General features: G+C 45.2%; 1 protein-coding gene across 2 annotated transcripts in view; it reads left to right on the top strand.

Moving 5' to 3' along the window:
* The window catches only part of LOC144672672 (uncharacterized), a 71,186-nt gene that overhangs the window by 37,387 nt on the left and 15,636 nt on the right, over nt 1–18,163 (top strand). For both annotated transcript variants that reach the window (XM_078534567.1, XM_078534561.1), the window contains exons 3-6: nt 4,152–4,305; nt 8,067–8,301; nt 8,831–8,919; nt 12,435–12,715. In XM_078534567.1, the coding sequence (XP_078390693.1) occupies nt 4,152–4,305; nt 8,067–8,301; nt 8,831–8,919; nt 12,435–12,715 (759 nt within the window). The remainder of the gene's footprint in view (nt 1–4,151; nt 4,306–8,066; nt 8,302–8,830; nt 8,920–12,434; nt 12,716–18,163) is intronic.

Raw genomic sequence — 18,163 nt, 5'->3', positions numbered from 1 at the left:
AGGAGAGAATACTTAAAAGACACAACTCGTTAGTGCCTTTCGTTGAAGCGGAAAGTTAAGCAAGATTTTTGTTATCAATATCACGTAAGTTGTCATCGAACCTCTATATCAAAAGTTGCAACTCCCCTCAAGCACTAAGTAATTCCTGGAATCTGCCTTCTCTTCCTCGGCTGAGAGAACAGGTTGCCTAAGCCCACAGCTGTCTCCATAGATACCAGCCAGAGCCGCTGTAGGATCAATGGAGGTTTGAGTGAGAAAGAAAAGTAGGAGTGTATATAATATTAAACTGATTCATCTAATTTCGAGGTAGTCAGGTGTTGAGTTTCAACATTTGTGATTCCCCTTGCTACCCTCATTATCAGTGTACTGGAATGGAAAAGATCACTGAACCCCATCAGATCACACCCAGTGTGTGGGAAATATCATCCCGTGATGTGTCTTATACCCCCATCCCCGCTGCCCCCACCCCTGCACCACCCCTAACTGACCTATTCCCCCTCCCCTAAACCAGGACCACTGAGGTTACTGTAAGGTAATGTTTTGGACAGCAAGGGATATGGTGGGAAAGTGAAGTTTTTTTAAATTCACTCATGGGATGTTAGGCCAGCATTTATTGCCCATCCCTAATTGCCCTTGAGAAGGTGGTGGTGGTGAGCTGCCTTCTTGAACCGCTGCAGTCCATATAGTATAGGTACATCCAAAGTGATGTTAGGGAGGGCGTTCCAGGATTTTGACCCAGTGACAGTGAAGGAACGGCGATATATTTCCAAGTCAGGATGGTGTGTGGATTGGAGAGGAACTTCCAGGTAAACTATCTGCTGCCCTTGTCCTTCTAGATGGTAGTGGCCATGGGCTTGGAAGATGATGTCTAAGGAGCCTTGGTGAGTTCCCGCAGTGCATCTTGTAGATGGTACACACTGCTGCCATTGTGCATTGGTGGTGGAGGCAGTGAATGTTTGTGGTAGTGGTGCCAATCAAGCGGGCTTCTTTGTCCTGGGCGGTGTCAAGTTTCTTGAGTGTTATTGGAGCTGCACTCATCCAGGCAAGTGGGGAGTATTCCATCACATTCCTGACTTGTGCCTTGTACATGGTGTTATTCGTCGCAGGATTCCTAGCCTCTTACCTGCTCTTGTAACCACAGTATTTATTTGGCTAGTCCAGTTCCGTTTTTGGTCAATGGTAACCCCCAGGATGTTGATAGTGGGGAATTCGGCGATGGCAATGCCATTGAATGTCAAGGGGTGATAGTTAGTTTCTTTCTTGTTGGAGATGGTCATTGCCTGGCACTTGTGTGGCACGAATGTTATTTGCCACTTGTCAGCCCAAGTCTGGATCTTGTCCAGGTCTTGTGGCATTTGGACATGGACTGCTTCAGTACCTGAGGAGCTACGAATGGTGCTGAACATTGTGCAGTCATCTGCGAACATCCCCACTTCTGACCTTATGATGGAAGGAAGGTCATTGATGAAACAGCTGAAGACGGTTGGGCCGAGGACACTACCCTGAGGAACTCCTACAGGGATATCCTGGAGCTGAGGTGACTGACCTCCAACAACCACAATCACCTTCCCTTGTACTAGATATGACTCCAACCAGCGGGAGAGTTCCCTGATTCCCGTTGTCTCCAGCTTTGCTCAGGCTCCTTGATGCCACACTCGGTCAAATGCTGCCTTGATGTCAAGGACAGTCACTCTCAGCTCACCTTGGGAGTTCAGCTCTTTTGTCCATGTTTGAAACAAGGCTGTAATGAGGTCATCAGCTGAGTGACCCTGGCGGAATCCAAACTGGGCAGGTTATCCTGAGCAAGTGCTGCTTGATAACACTGTTGATGACCGCTTTCATCACTTTACTGATGATCAAGAGTAGACAGATGGGCAATAATTGGTTGGGTTGGATTTGTCCTGCTTTTTGTGCACAAGACACACCTGAGCAATTTACCACATATCTGGGTAGATGGCAGTGTTGTAGCTGTACTGGAACAGCTTGGCTAGGGGTGTAGCAAGTTCTGGAGCACAAGTCTGCAGTACTATTGCTGGAATATTGTCAGGCCCCATAGCGTTTGCAGTATCCAGTACCTTCAGCTGTTCTTGATATCATGTGGAGTGAATTGAATTGGCTGAAGACTGGCATCTGTGACACTGGGAACCTCCGGAGGAGGGGGACGAGGCCGAGATGGATCATCCACTCGGCATTTCCGGCTGAAGGTTGTAGCAAATGCTTCAGCCTTGTCTTTTGCACAGATGTGTTGCGCTCTCCCATAATTGAGGTTGGGGATATTTGTAGAGCCTCCTCCTCCAGTGAGTTATTTAATTGCCCACCACCGTTCACGACTGGATGTGGCAGGACTGCAGAGATTAGATCTGATCTGATCCGCTGGTTGTGGGATCGCTTAGCTCTGTGTATTGCATGCTGCTTATGCTGTTTGGCACGCAAGTAGTCCCGTGTTATAGCTTCACCAGGTTGACACCTCATTTTTAGGTATGCCTGATGCTGTTCCTGGCATATCCTCCTGCTCTCTTCATTGAACCTTTGTCTTGGTGGTAATGGTAGAGTAGGGGATATGCTGGGCCACGATATGACAGATTGTGGTTGAGTACAATTCTGCTGCTGCTGATGGTCCATAGTTCCTCATGGATGCCCAGTCGAATTGCTAGATCTGTTCGAAGTTGAGCTAGAAGATCAGCCGTGACCTTATTGAATGGGGGAGCAGGCTGAAGGGCGTGTGGTCTACTCCTGCTCCCGTTTCCTGTGTTCCTAATGGCTGCAGTGTCACACTGAGTGAGGTCAGCCAGCTTAACACCGATCAAGGACTAAAGTTGGGACTGGTTTGGCTCCCTGCTCTCTGAGCTGTTGAGGAACACTTGGCTATGGTTATTTTAATACAATTTTGTTTAAGACACAAACAGTCATGGACAGGAAAAGACCCTCTGCTCCATCCAGCCTGCCTCCCACAGTTTGTGACATCTTGTGCGTTATAACACACACGCTCCACACCCCACCCACATGGAGAGGTGGTAAACCAGATTAAAAACCTAGGTCGATTTTGGGGGGGAGGGTATGGGAAAATCTGAGCAATACCTCTCTGCCCCATTAGGCGATTGATCCTAATCTAGGAGATCACTCTGGCCTTGATAATTTCTTGCAGTACCTATCTTTTGAACAACCTGATCTCTGTTTCTTCCTGAAAAATGTCCAGCATGTGCTCGAAGGAATTCAATGTTCACGGATGAGCTGGCAGCCTTCTCCAGTAATTAGCTCCACTAATCTCTGAGAAAAGAACCACCTCCTATAAGAACGTGAGAAATAGGAGCAGAAGAAGGCCATTCGGCCCCTTAAGTCTGCTCTGCTATTCATGGCTGATCTGATTGTTGCCTTAACTCCACTTTCCTGCCTGCATCCCCCAAACACCCTTGACTCCCTTGTCAATCCAAAATCTGTCTAACTCAGACTTGAATATATTCACTAAGCCAGCCTCCACTGCTCTCTGTGGAAGCAAATTCCAAAGATTGACTACTCAGAGAAAAAATTCCTCCTTCTCTCTGTCTTAAATGATAGACCCCCTTTTATTTTGGAACTGTACTCCTTATAGTTCTAGATTCCCCTATGAGGGGAAACATCCTCACAGCATCTACCTTGTCAAGCCCCTAAACTCCAATGAGTAGAAGCCCAATGTACTCCATCTTTCCTCTTAAGAAACCCCTCCATCCCAGGAATCAGCCGAGAGAATCTTCTCAGAACTGCCTCCAACGCAAGCATGTCCCTCCTTGGTCGCTGTCTGTTGTAAATGTTTCAGAATATTTCCTCTGATGAATAGTCAATTTGGTAGTACAGAACTTGAGTCCACTTGTCATCCAATCAGCACTCTCTTCCCATACAGTATAAAGTTATTGTTTTCCCTGACATTGGTATTCTTGTGATTGTCCTGATGAGTGCAAGACGCTAAGCTTCGACAAACTGACCCTTTTTGAGCCATACCCAAATTCCCCCGATCTTTGTTTCTAGCCAAACTGTAAACGTTCTTTTGTTACAACTTATTTACGACTTCACTAGAACCGTCATAGATTATGTCCTCCCCGATTTGTACGTTGTGTTAGCAAAGAAGTGTTAGATTGTGTGAAGTGAAATAAAGACTTGGTGACTCTCCTTTCCAGATTAGAACGAACCATCAAAGCTCAACAACTGGAGATCCATCGCTTGCTCAGCATGTCCCGGGCACATTGCAATCATTCCTCAACCAGCACTCAAACCAACTCCAGTGTCCTCGGCCGCGCAGACCCTTCTTCAAGTGCCCAGTCTGTTTCACAGGTAGGAAGCATCCTGTAAACTTACATCCCTTTCCCCAAATGAAGCAAGTCAGCCTTGGTCTAAGGAGCTTATCATTGCTCTAATCAGCATGAGTTTGAAGGTGAAGTGGGCAGAGCTAAACCTCTGAATCCTCTGTACACCCGAAAGATTCCTGAGCCTGCTGACATGACAATGCTGCTGCAGTCACCTTGGAACCATTCTCAGGTTGTAGGCATGCTTAGCAAGGCCAGTGTTTCTTGTTCATTTCCTCGTTACCCTGAGAAGCTAGTGGTGGGGCTCCTTCTTGAACCACTGCAGTACGTGCACTTTATTCTTTGTCACGGTTTTATAGTGAGGATAGCCCTCAGTCAAAATGAGGAATAACTAGGAAAGAAAGAACATGCATTTATATAGCCCTTTTCACGACCTCAGGACACCCCAAAGCATTTCACAGCCAATGCTGCACTTTTGAAGTGCAGTCACTATAGGAAATGACCAATTAATTGCACACAGCATGGTCAGTGAGATCATTTGCACGACTAGCATTGTTGGTTCAGGGATAAGTTTTGGCCAGATTTGCTTGAAATAGTGCCATGGGATGTTTACTTCCACTCGAGAGGACAAGTGGAGGCTTGGTTGAATATCTCACCCCAGATATGGCACCTCTGACAATGCAGCACTCCCTCAGTACTGCACCAGAGTGCCAGCCTAGATTATAGGCTGAAGTCTCTGGGGTGGGACTGAAATACACAAACTTCTGACTCACAGGTGAGGGTGCTACCCTTGAGCCATGGCTGACACCTCTCTACTTTAGTCATGGGGAGATGGTGGAGTAGTGGTAATGTCACTGGACTAGTAATCCAGGGTCCAGGCTAATGCTCTGGGGACACAGGCTCAAATCCCATTGTGGCAATGAATAAAATTGGGAATTGTAAAGCTGGTCTCAGTAATAGTGACCATGACAACTATCAAGAATTGTGAAAACCCATCTGGTTCATTAATGTCCTTTTAGGGAAGGAAATCTGCCGTCCTTACCCAGTCTGGCCTACATGTGACTCCAGGTACAAACAGTGCGGTTAACTCTTAACTGCCCCCTGAAATGGCCTAGCAAGCCAATCTGTTCAAGGGCAATCAGGGATTGGAAACAAAAGCTGGCCTTGCCGGTGTGGAAGAATGAAACAAAAGTTCCCGTTTCTCTTTTGGTTTGGATCGTCAGCACTGATCCTCAGACAGGGCTGTTGCCTGGGGTTTTATATTAATAATGAATAAGATGTGCTTCACAGGACACAATCAGCTCTTTAATTGGTGATGGCAGCACAGATTAGGCAGGTGACAGATTCCAACCAAACTGGCTGTCCCTGATGAGTTGCCAACTTTTTACTTAACACAAGAACCAGTTTTTTGTTTTAAAAACAGCCTCACCCAACTTCATGACTAAACAACCTACTAGAACAAAAAAATCCCCGTTTTAACTGCAGGTGGCCCAGTTGCCTGTGGCATTACCCTCTCTGATACGTATGTATTGGTGCATGAGTGACCATCGCCTATCTTGGCTTGAGAAGTCGGTGAGGAGTGTACTATTTGTATCCTTGCTCCAAAGTCCGAGGTATGTCTATGAGTGGGTGTGAAGCAGGGTAGACGACTGGCTGTGAATCTCGCCACGGTTGACTAGCTCGCCAGCAATAACTGACCAGGAGCACACATAATACACTTGACATTTGGATAAGTTGTTGAAGGCTGTCATAGTACTCTTGGGGAGAGATGAAAATAAAAGGGGGTTTTAAGGACCATGGACTAGGGGTGACAGTTACGTTATGTTATCTGGCCTGACTGTTCTGAACACAAGAGCTGAGAGACATGCATGTATGTGGGCTGCTCTCAGTGTAAAAAGTCAAAGGAGGATTGGTTCATAATGACAGCTTTAGAAAGAATATTCTGTATGTTTTGCAGCTGGAAGGGATGTATCCCTTAATCTCTCTCAGATGTCTGCAATCTAATTCTGGCCTCTCGCCAACCCCCGATTCCCATCGCTCCATCATTGGTGGTCGTGTCTTCAGCTGCTTAGGCCCTGAACTCTAGAATACCCTCCCTAAGCTTTGCCGCCTCTCTCTCTCTCCTCCTTAAAGCTGCTCCTTAAAATTCACCCCTTTGACCAAGCGTTTGGTCATCTGTCCTAAAATCTTTATACATGACTTGCTGTATAATTTTGTTTGATGATGCTCCTGTGAAACACCCTGGGATGTTTTGCCATGCTAAAATGCTGCATAAATGCAAGTTTTCAAATACTATGTTACTGTCAAGCAGGGCAGGATTGCTTGACTAGAAGCTGTTGTCTGGCCACCTCCCTGACTACAGTGTTAAGCTCTAAAGCCTTCAGCTGAATTTTTGCACTGCTCCACATAAACCGTTCTTATTCAGCAGGCTGTTAGTTTTCCCTTGCTTCTGGAGTTCAGAAGGGATTGGGTACGGGCTAGCAGAATGTGGAGCCTGAGATAAGGCAGAAGCATTAGTGGATGAGGGTAGTGCAGTTGATGTAGTTTATATGTATTTCAGCAAAGCCTTTGGCAAGGTCCCACATGGGAGACTTATTAAGAAGATGGATGGGATATCCATGGGATGCACATGGGATACAGGGTAATTTGATAAGGTGGATTCAAAATTGGCTTAGTTGTCGGAGGCAGAGGGTGATGACAGGAGGATGCTTTAGTGACTGGAAGCCAGTGTCCAGTGGTGTACCACAGGGATCTGTGCTGGGTCCCCTATTATTCGTCATTTATATAAACGACATAGATGACTATTTGGGGGGTAGGATTAGTAAGTTTGTGGATGACACAAAGATTGGCCGGGTGGTTAACAGCAAAGTTGAGTGTCGTGGGCTACAGGAAGATATAGATGGGTTGGTTAAATGGGCAGATAAGTGGCTGATGGAATTTAACCCTGAAAAGTGTGAGGCGATACACTTTGGAAGGAGTAATTTGACAAGGAAGTATTCAATGAACGGCATGACACTAGGAAGTTCTGAGGAACAAAGGGACCTTGGCGTGTGTGTCCATAGATCTCTGAAGGCGGAGGGGCACGTTAGTGGGGTGGTGAAAAAGGCATATGGGACACTTGCCTTTATCAATCGAGGCATAGATTACAAAAGTAGGGAGTTCATGTTGGAGTTGTATATAGAATCTTGGTGAGGCCACAGCTGGAGTAGTGTGTGCAGTTCTGGTCGCCACATTATAGGAAGGATGTGATTGCACTGGAGGGGGTGCAGAGGAGATTCACCAGGATGTTGCCTGGGATGAAACATTTAAGTTATGAAGAGAGGTTGGATGGACTTGGGTTGTTTTTGTTGGAGCAGAGAAGATTGAGGGGGCGACCTGATCGAGGTGTGCAAGATTATGAGGGGCATGGATAGGGAGCAGCTGTTCCCCTTAGTTGAAGGGTCAGTCACGAGGGGACATAAATTCAAGGTGAGGGGCAGGAGGTTTAGGGGGGAAAAACCTTTTTACCCAGAGGGTGGTGACGGTCTGGAATGCACTGCCTGGGAGGGTGGTGAAGGCGAGTTGCCTCACATCCTTTAAAAAGTACCTGAATGAGCACTTGGCACATCATAACATTCAAGGCTATGGGCCAAGTGCTGGTAAATGGGACTAGGTTTCTTACATTTCACTGCAGACTCGATGGGCCGAAGGACCTCTTCTGCACTGTGAGATTCTGTGGACTTACGAGTTCACTGTCAAAATTTACACATTTTTAAATTGTGTGCGGGTTTTTTTTCTCTCACTATGCAGACAACAGAACCGGTACGTTGTGAGGAGGAACGGCAGCTTGTGACCCAGGTATCTCCCAGGGTGCCTCGCCATCAACTGGATCGGGAAACACTGGCAAAACCTGTCTCTGCACCGCGGAATGTGGAGTCACCACAGAAGCCAGTCCATAGACATAAGTCCACGGTGTCTCGAGAAGTCCAAGTGGAATGCCCTAAGCTCCTTATGCAGAAGAGGTGCGAGGAGCAGCTAATGGAAAGTATGCACAAGTCCAACAATGTTTAATGGACAACCGCAGTCTACTTTATTTCTTTAAACAGTTGTCATTGGGATTGATTTTGTTTTTAAATTGTGCAAATAAATGAGGCTTCTTTGGCTGGTTTTATAAATGATCACAGGATGGTTAAAGCACAGAAGGAGTGCCGTTTGGCCTCTCCTCTCTGTGCTGGCTAGCTCCTCAGCTAGCCCCACACCCCACCTTTTGCCCATAGCCCTGCAAATTTCTCCTCTTCAGATTATTATCCAGTTCTCTTCTGAAAACCACGATTGAATCTGCCTTCATCACACACTCAGGCAGTGCGTTCCAGATCCTAACCACTCGCTCTATTAAAAGAAAAAGCTACTCCTCATGTCACCTCTCGTTCTTCACTTTTAAACCAGTGGCCTTTGGTTCTCGACCCTTCGGCCAATGGGAACTGTTGCTTCCCATTTAGTCTGCCCAGGCTCATGATTTTGAACACCTCTACCAAATTCCCTCTCAACCTTCTCTTCTCTTTCCCTTTTTACAGCGTTGCTATTAAATTCCAGGCTGACAGAAGATTTGGGGAATGCTTGGAATCAGATTGAACATCTACGTGATCGTCTAAGACAGAGTGAGGTAATCAGCGAGATGCTTTTTTGGTCAGTGCACATTGCCCAGCAATCGAGAGGGGAGGACAAAAAAAAAAATACAGTCCCAACATCCACACAAAATTAAAAAGAAAACAAATACTTTGCCGGCAGCATGTTTTCTTGCAGTTGGGCGGCACCCGATCAGCTCCAGATTAAACTGGATGGACAACATTCCGGAAATCCTCTTCATCAGTGAAACCAGTGCAGGAGAGAAAGGAGGCAGACCCGATGGTTCCCATCGGAATAGGAACCATGCCACATGGTTCTTCATCAAGGAATAAAGCTTTTATACCAATTATGCATTTTTGACCATACCTATTGGTTCTCAAAATTGGTTGACGGGGACTCCTGCAAATATTACCACACTGCCTGGTAATGTGTTAATAGGAACACAAGAACTCTTATTCCATGAGCTGGCCATTTAGCCCTTTGAGTCTGTTCTGCCATTCAGTTAGATCATGGGTGATCTGTGTCCTAACTCCATTTACCCGCCTTGGTTCATAATCCTTAATACCTTTGCCTAACAAAACTCAATTGATCTTGGTTTTTAAATTTTTTAAATTTAATTTTGGGGGAGTGAGTTCTAGATTTTCATGTGTGAAGAAATGCTTCCCCTGAATGGTTTAGCTCTGAATTTAATGTTATGGATTCATCCCCCTCTCCCCACCCATTTTGGACTCCCCATCAGAGGAAATAGTTTCTCCTCACCTACCTGTCGCATATGAAATGTGCAAGTAAGTTAAAAGAGAGGGTTGATGAGGGTGATGGGGTTGATGTGGCGTACATGGACTTCCAAAAGATATTTGATAAGGTGCCATATAACAGACTTGTCAGCAAAGTTAGAGCTCATGGAATGAGAGGGACAGTAGGGGCATGGCTTTGAAATCGACTGACAGGAAACAGAATAGCGATGAACAGTTGATTTTCGGACTGGAGGCAGGTATATAGTGGATTTAGGTGTACAGGGCACAGTTTCAAAATTTGCAGATGACACAAAACTTGGAAGTATTGTGAGGAGGATAGTGATAAACTTCAAGAGGAACAGACAGGCTGCTGAAATGGACGGACAAGTGGTTGATGAAGTTTAATGCAGAGAAGTGTGAACTGATTCATTTTGGTAGGAAGAACAAAGAGAGGCAATATAAAATAAAGGGTACAATTCTAAAGGGGACATAGGAGCAGAGACTGGGGCATATATTTGCATTGAATGTGGCAGGGCATGTTGAATAAGCATTTATAAATAATTCAGGATCCTGGGCTTTATAAATAGGGGCATAGAGTATAAAAGCAAGGAAGTTATGTTAAACCTGTATAAAACACAGGTTCACCCTCAATTGGTGTATTGTGTCCAATTCTGGGCACCGCACTTTAGGAAGGATGTGAAAGCATTAGAGAAAGTGCAGAAAAAATTCACAAGAATGGTTCCAGGGATGAGGCACTTCAATACGTGGATAAATTGGAAAAGTTGGGACCGTTCTCCTTGGAGAAGAGGAGATTAAGAGGAGATTTGATAGAGGACAGAAAATTATGAGGGGCCTGTACAGAGTAGAGGGGGAGAAACTGTTCCTACTGGCTGAAGGATCAAGAACCAGAAGGTGCAGATTGAAGATGATTGCTAAAAGGAGAATGGCAACATGTGCAAAAACTTTTATTATGCAGCAAGTGGTTAAGATCTGGAATGCGCTGCTTGAGAGTATGGTGGAACCCTCCAAAAGTGAATCTGGAGAGAGAAAGGATTTCTGGGCTATGGAGAGAAGGATGGTGAGTGGGGTTGGGTGAGTTACTTTTGCAAAGAGTCAGCACAGACATGACGGGCTGAATGGCGTCCTTCTGAGTTGTAGCCATTCTGTGCACTCTTGGGATTCCGACATCTGAAAGGTGGTGAAGGTGAAAATTAGTTAAGTACTAAATATGTACTTGAGGTACAAATTAGTCATGATCTTATTGAATTGCAGAACAGGCACAAGGGACTGAATGGCTCCTCCTGTTCCTCCTATGTTCCTAGGACCTATCAGGTGCATGGCAGCTGAAAGAAAGGTATCCTTAGTTATTCAAAAGGCCGCCTTATTCATATGCTTATGGTTGCATTTGATATTTATGTGAGGTAAATTTGCTAACGAAATTTGCTCAGTGCAATCCCTGGGCCTGCCCTTAGCTGATTTTAGGATGGTTGTTGGCCATGTAATTTTATACTTGATTGCAGTGCCCTAGATTGGTGAAGAGAAAATTGCTTAGGGCCTTCGTTCCTGATAACGATCCAATAAACTCTACTGGAAGTGTGTGTGTGTGTGTCTATAGGATGGTGCACACTGTATTACCGTCTGCTGTTGAATAGCGTATTCATACTCCTTGCCAAGGGTTGCACGTTAATAGGAAACATAGAAAATGTATGATATAGAAGGAGGCCATTTAGCTCACTATGTCTATGCCAGTCACAAAAGAGCTATTCAGCCTAATCCAGCCTAATCCCACTTTCCAGCAAATAAAAACCACAAGTTCTAGAAATGTTTAGCATCTGTGGAGAGAGAAACAGAGTTAACATCCTGAGCCGAATATGTGACTCTTTCAGAAGAGTTACCAAGTGTCTCCAGCACTTTCTGTTTTTATTTCAGGTTTCCAGCATCTGCAGTATTTTGCTTTTATCCCACTTTCCAGCCCTTGGTCCATAGCCCTGTAGGTTAATATACACCTCAAGTGTATATCAAGAATTCTTTTAAATACAATGAGGGTTTTCTGGCTCTATCGTCCTTTCAGGCAGTGAGTTCCAGACTCCCACCACCCTCTGAGTGCAGAAATGTCTCCTCAACTCCCCCCACACTGCCACCCCTTCTCCCCCCCCCAAGCACCTTCTGCTAATTATTTTAAACCTATGACTCATGCTTTTTTGACCTCCCTGCTAAGGGGAATAGGAATTCATATCCACTCTATCCAAACCCATTATCATGACTTCAATTAACCTTCCCCTCAGCCTCCTCTGTTCCGGAGGAAACAACCCCACCCTATCCTGACCTCTTGGACAGGATGCTGAAGAGCACACAGAATCTCACTGTGCAGAAGAGGCCCTTCGGCCCATCAAGCCTGCACCGACATGTGAGAAACGCCAAGTAGCAGAGATCCAGCTACCTCCAAAGGCTTCAGGGGAGAATGAAGAGTAGTTCCAGGAATTGGAGCAGAGAATGGGTGTGGGTTGCTGGACCATTTTTGCATGGGACAACATTTAATCCAGTCCACTCTCCCCATCCCTTCCATTGGCTAATAACTGTTCCTACATTACAACAGTGACTACTCTTCAAAAGTATTTTCTCTCTCTCTATTTCTTTCTCTCTCACTTTCTTTCTCTTACTCACTTTTTTTTCTTTTGTTTCTTTGTCTCTCTCTTTCTTCTTCATTCCTGCACCAGAAGGCGACCATTGCCTGGAACTATGTGCTGCAAGGATGCCGATACTTTCAGGTGAGAAATAAAACTCTCAAACTAAATTCATGTAATCTTTGATTTTTCAGAAACAACAGACCCAGGAGATTTTGTCAATGGAATATACGTGCCATGAAAACGGCACTGGGAAAACAGGTGACTCTAGACCACATGACCGAGAGCCAATCACCACAGCTTGCCGATGTGCCAATCAGGACACAGCACGAACCGGTTACAGAGAAGAACAAGGTATCAGAGAGCAGACAAATAGAACAGACGAGGGGAGATTGAGGAAACACTCAATAAATTGCACACTCCCAACAAAGGAGGGACAGTTACAATCTACATCCCATGCACCAAAGGCAAGAAGGTGGGTGAAGGGAGGAGTGTAGTTTAGTTTCTTCCATTCATGTCCTTGGCAAATTGATACTCAACATTTCTATTTGTAAGACTTGACATAAAGAAAACACATAGGGAGGCCTTTTGGCCCATTGTACCTGTGCTGGATATATGCTACAGAAGAAGGTCCGTCATCTTCCAGAACACAAACTCTCGACCATTATTTCATGACAGTATGTCATTCATCCTTCCCAGCAATTTATTCCGGCTATTAAACACTCTCTGTTAAAAGGAACACTTTGCTTCTGTCTGCCCTTAAATATGCCTTTGACATGTCAGAACCTGTATCCTCTTTATCCTGTCTCCTTGGTATATCTAAAATAATTGTTTCAGGGTTACATTCCCTTTTCTATTAAGTGTCTTATGTAACTGCATAAGGCATAAGGAGCCAGAGCTTATCTAGTTATTCTTCATAGCCCCTTTCCCTTTAGCGTTAAGCAGTTATGTCTTTGCTTTCCTCTGAAAGGCTTCACGGGCTCTTAAAAGGTTCAAACCTCCTGGTGAACAAAGCATTAGCCAGTACTTCAGATATGACATGTTGGGAACACTGCAGTCAACTATGAATCACAAAGGAAATGTCCAGGAGATGATTTCATTATTCTAGAGTACAGGAGAACTACCCTTTCCTTTGACATCCTTGTGTTTTGATTTTTTTTTGGGCTATCTTACAATGTCCAAAGGCAGTTATGTTCTATAGACCCACATACATTAGAGGGACAATGTTGTGTGATCATGCTACTAGTGAGAAATAGCGTTTTGTCCTGCCATTAAAATAGACCAAAGGCAACGCATCAATTGGCTGCTGCATTTCCATGAATTACATCAGAAGCTACACTTTGGAGTTGTGCCAGATGTAATCTGTCGAACCAGCCCGATATAACAGTAGAGTTTATTTAAGATTACATTCTACCTGTTTTGTTCTCTTTATTAAGTATTTGGCAACTTCATAAATTTATTTACCGTAATAGCGCTTTGATCTAATCTGCTCAGTGATTGTACCTGTTGTTCCATTTAATACACAATTCTTCTTTTGGTATTTACTTCCAATCTAATTACACATAAAACAGCATCTGCCGCTTATCATCCCAAATTGCCTAAAAGATTTGGTTGAATAGTTCCTCAGTAGAAAGAATAAAGAAATACTTGCATTTATGTAAAAGAAGATAAAAGCAAAATACTGCGGATGCTGGAAATCTGAAATAAAAACAGAAAATGCTGGAAAATCTCAGCAGGCCTAACAGCCTCTGGAGAGAGAAACAGAGTTAACGTTTCGAGTCCGTAGGACCCTTCTTCAGACGGACTCAAAACTCTGTTAACTCTGTTTCTCTCTCTACATACGCTGCCAGACCTGTTGAGCTTTTCCAGCATTTTCTGTTTTTACTTGCATTTATGTAGCGCCTTTCATGACCTCAGGATGTTCCAAAACATGTCGCAGCGAAATGAGGCATTTATGAAGTATAAAAGCAAAAGTACTGCGGATGCTGGAAATCTGGAACAAAAACAAAAATAGCTGGAAAAACTCAGCAGGTCTGACGGCACCTGTGGAGAGGCAGACAGAGTTAACGTTTCAAGTCCGTATGACTCTTCATCAGAACTGATGGAGTTCTGATGAAGAGTCATACGGACTCAGAACGTTAACTCTGTCTTCCTCTCCACAGGTGCCGTCAGACCTGCTGAGTTTTTCCAGCTATTTATGAAGTATAGTCACTGTTGAAATGCAAGGCTAGTTACAAGTCCCGGGACTAGCACATTTAGATTTAGAAGACATTTTGCAGGTTGGGAATGTTAAAGTTGGGACAGGTTTTAAATTTACCTGCAAGAATTGGGGCGTCTCAGTTAAACCCGAACCTGGTTGCAAGCTGCATACGGCCTGGAAGTGGGAAGGTTGGTAGATTGTTTCCCCGACATTCTGCAAGCGATGCCATTGCCAAGTTGCTCTTAAGCTGCAGTGAGTGAGGTCTGCCCTGGTGGGGAGGGGGAGAAGCAGGAACCCTGAGCGGGATTTTATGGCCCCTCCTGTTGGTGGGATCTTCCATTCCTGCCAAAGTCAGCTGGCGTTTTGAGCGGCTGGCTGCATTTCACAGCCCCACACCGACTGGGCCATTAGCTTCCGCCCCATGAAAATAATTGGATTGTGCTTTACTGCCAGAAGTAATTTATTAGATAATGCGCATTAAATTCAAAGCAGACTTGCTGTTAAATCCTGGTAAAATCACAGCACTTGTGCTGATTGTCCTCTTGAAATATTTAAGCAATCTTGATTAAGCATATAAAAGTAACTTTTTTATTCATTCAAGCCGATGTGAGCTTCACTGGTGAGGCCAGCATCGATTGACCAACCCCTAATTGCCCTTGAGAAGGTGGTGGTGGTGAGCTGCCTTCTTGAACCACTGCAGTCCATGTGGTGCAGGTACACCCACAGTGCTGTTAGGGAGGGAGTTCCGGGATTTTGACCCAGTGACAGTGTATGTGGTTATTAGCAGTACGCTGGTTCCAAAAATGAATTGCGGAGGGAGACGTGTGTTGAACCGTGGTTTTGATTGTAATTTGGAGTAGAGAGGGTAGAACCAAGTTAGAAGATGACTATAGGACAAGGAACGTAGATAGGAACTAATAAAGTTCAGCACTGAGGTCAGGCTAGTACTTCTGCACATTAAAGAGTTACCAGGACCTCAGCAAAATACTCAGGAGTCATTCAAGTGATTCTGTGACAGGGAGGGAAAGTGGAGTTGAGGCCATGATCAGGTCAGCCATGATGATCTTGAATGGCAGAGCAGGCTTGAGGGGCCAAATGGCCTACTTCTACTTCTATTTCTGATGCTCTTAATTCAGGATGTGCAAATTCCCTGGCTCCAATTTTAAAAGTGAGGGGGAGGAGGTCAGCTATGGTACCTCGCTAGGCCCAAAGTGGGAAGCCCAAAAGCTCGGAGGCTCGATTGATTGATTGATTGGATCGGATCTAATTTCCATCAATGTTTCAGGAGCCCCACCCTAAACTGACCCAGTCCACTTAGCTGGCCAGAGAGCGGGAGCAGAATTTTGGCGGCAGTGAAAATGGAGGAATCTAGAGGTAATGAGGGTGGGAGGCTTTAGTAGGGATCTGGGGAAAATTGGTGGGGTTTGGAACCGAGGCTTCCTGTGAGGCCTGGAGACTGCCTCCTGGCTCTTAAGGAAACTTAAATTTAAAAATGTGCACACTTAACCAGCTGGGCCTCTTCCAAGCCTACAATCCATTCCCAGCAGGTTTACTCTGATGGGCACACCCCATTCAAGCCTTCGACTAAAGTTGCAGATCCAGATGACATCATCAGAGCTGACCTGCATATTTATAGAATTCCCCTCCCCCCAACCACCACCACCTTCCTGCAGGCGTTCTGCTTCCCTGCTCGAAAAATCAGCTTAAGTTCAGGATAGCGGGGGGGGAAGGCTGCGAGGTCGCAGGAGCGTAAGTGACTGGCCTCATTTTAACTGCCCCCTTGCCAGTCCGTTTTCGCCAAGCTAGGGATGGGGGAATGACGGCCGGATACCCAAAGACCTTCTTCTGTCCAGTGAACTGGCCACTGGGTCACAACCCCACTGGACATCCATACCTCCAATACAAGGATGCCTGCAAGCAAGATGTGAAAATGGCGGACATTGACACAGACAGTTGGGAGACAGTCGCTGACGGCCTTGACCGCTGGAGGCATGACTGCTCGGAGGGGCACTGGAAGAAGTGAGGAGAAAGGGAAAGTTCGGCTGGCTGAGAAGAGAGCCCGGAGAAAACAGAGGCGAGCTAACCGTGCACCTTGTCGAGGCAGCGGAGACTGCCATGTCGGAGCGGGGCTCCTGAGACACACTGGGCAATGTTTAACAGAGTTTACCACCAAGGCGCAAACCATCGTCTCACAAGATCGAAGGCTGCTGGGGGTTGTGGAGGGTGGTGGGAAGGAGTAAAAATCGGCTTATATTCTGACCCAGCAAATTATTTGTCATCTGAGCTAAACCTTTTTGCATGTGTGTAGCCGCTTGAGAATAGGATCCGTCTCATGGTGATGAAATATTTAGCCTCAGTACCCCAGGCTGTGTATCACTTTGGTGAGATACTGAGGAATGGTAGTATCAGACATGCTGACTGATCACAAGGTTGGTCAGTGGGGGAATAGCTCTCCAGTTGGTTTCTGTTAGTGCAGTTTCTGTTACTAGTTGACTGAGTGGCTTGTTGCCAGGTTACGTAACCCTTCAGTACCCTGGAAACCTGGGAAAGCTACACGTATTTTGCTGGTGTGACTAACTCATGTGAATTGTTGGTATCTTAGGATATGACTGCATTCCCTTTTCTATTTTAAAACCAAATAAGATCAATAATAAGCAAATCTTTTTTTACATTGATGGGCGTGTGCCTGTTTCTCTGGCAGGAACAGCAGGTTGTTTATTTATAAGGAGATACCATCAGTCACACTCCAGGACAGAGACATTAGATCCTGATCATTGGAGCTGAACATCTGTAAGGTGTCGTTGACATATCAAGATAACAAGGTCTTCAGGACATCATTTTGTGCGAGCACAGTTTTGAGGAGGCAACAGTCTGGAATTATTGGTTAAACAGTTTGTTTGAAGGAGACACACTCAACTAATTGTGTTTAATTCTGGTGGAGAGAAGAAGAATAGAAAGAATTTATATACTTTCTTCCACAGCCAGTACTTTTTCTATTTCACTGTTGGAATATAGGCAAGCACTGCAGCCGATTTACACACAGCAAGATCCCGCCATCAGCAAAGAGATAATGGCCAGACAATCTGTTTTGCAGTGATGTTGGTTGAGGGATCAATATTGACCAAGACTCCAGTCATTTACGGCACAGGGGGGAGGCCATTCAACCCATAGAGTCCATGCCAGGACTTCTTAGAGCAATCCAGTCAGTCCCATTCCATTGCTTGATCTCCGTAGCCCTGCAAGTTATTTCCTTTAAGTGCCTATCCAATTTCCTTTTGAAATCATTGATTGTTTTTGCTTCCTCCTCCCTCATAGGCAGCAAATTTCCAGGTTATTACCGCTCATTACCGCTAAAAAAGTTCATCCTCACATCCCTCCTGCATCTCTTGCCCAAAACCTTAAATCTATGCCCCCCTAGTCCTTGTCCCATCAGTAATGGGAACAGCTTTTATTCAAATCTGTCATAATCTTCTACACTTCTATCAAATCTACCCTCAAACTCTAGCTTCAAGGATAACTCTGGGTTTTCCAACCTAACCTTGTAGCTAAATTCCCCTCTCCCTGGAACCATTTTGGTAAATCTATTCTGCACCCTTTCAAGGACCTTCACATCCTTCCTGAAATGCAGTGACCAGAACTGGATGCAATCCTCCAGTTGGGGCCTAACCAGAGCTTTCTAAAGGTTCAGCATAACTTCCTGCTTTTGTACTCAATGCCTCTATT

Source organism: Cetorhinus maximus, chromosome 3, assembly GCF_964194155.1.
Source record: "Cetorhinus maximus chromosome 3, sCetMax3.hap1.1, whole genome shotgun sequence".
Taxonomy (NCBI): Eukaryota; Metazoa; Chordata; class Chondrichthyes; order Lamniformes; family Cetorhinidae; genus Cetorhinus; species Cetorhinus maximus.
Note: the sequence above shows the minus strand (reverse complement) of the source record. Positions and strands in the feature narration are given on the sequence as shown.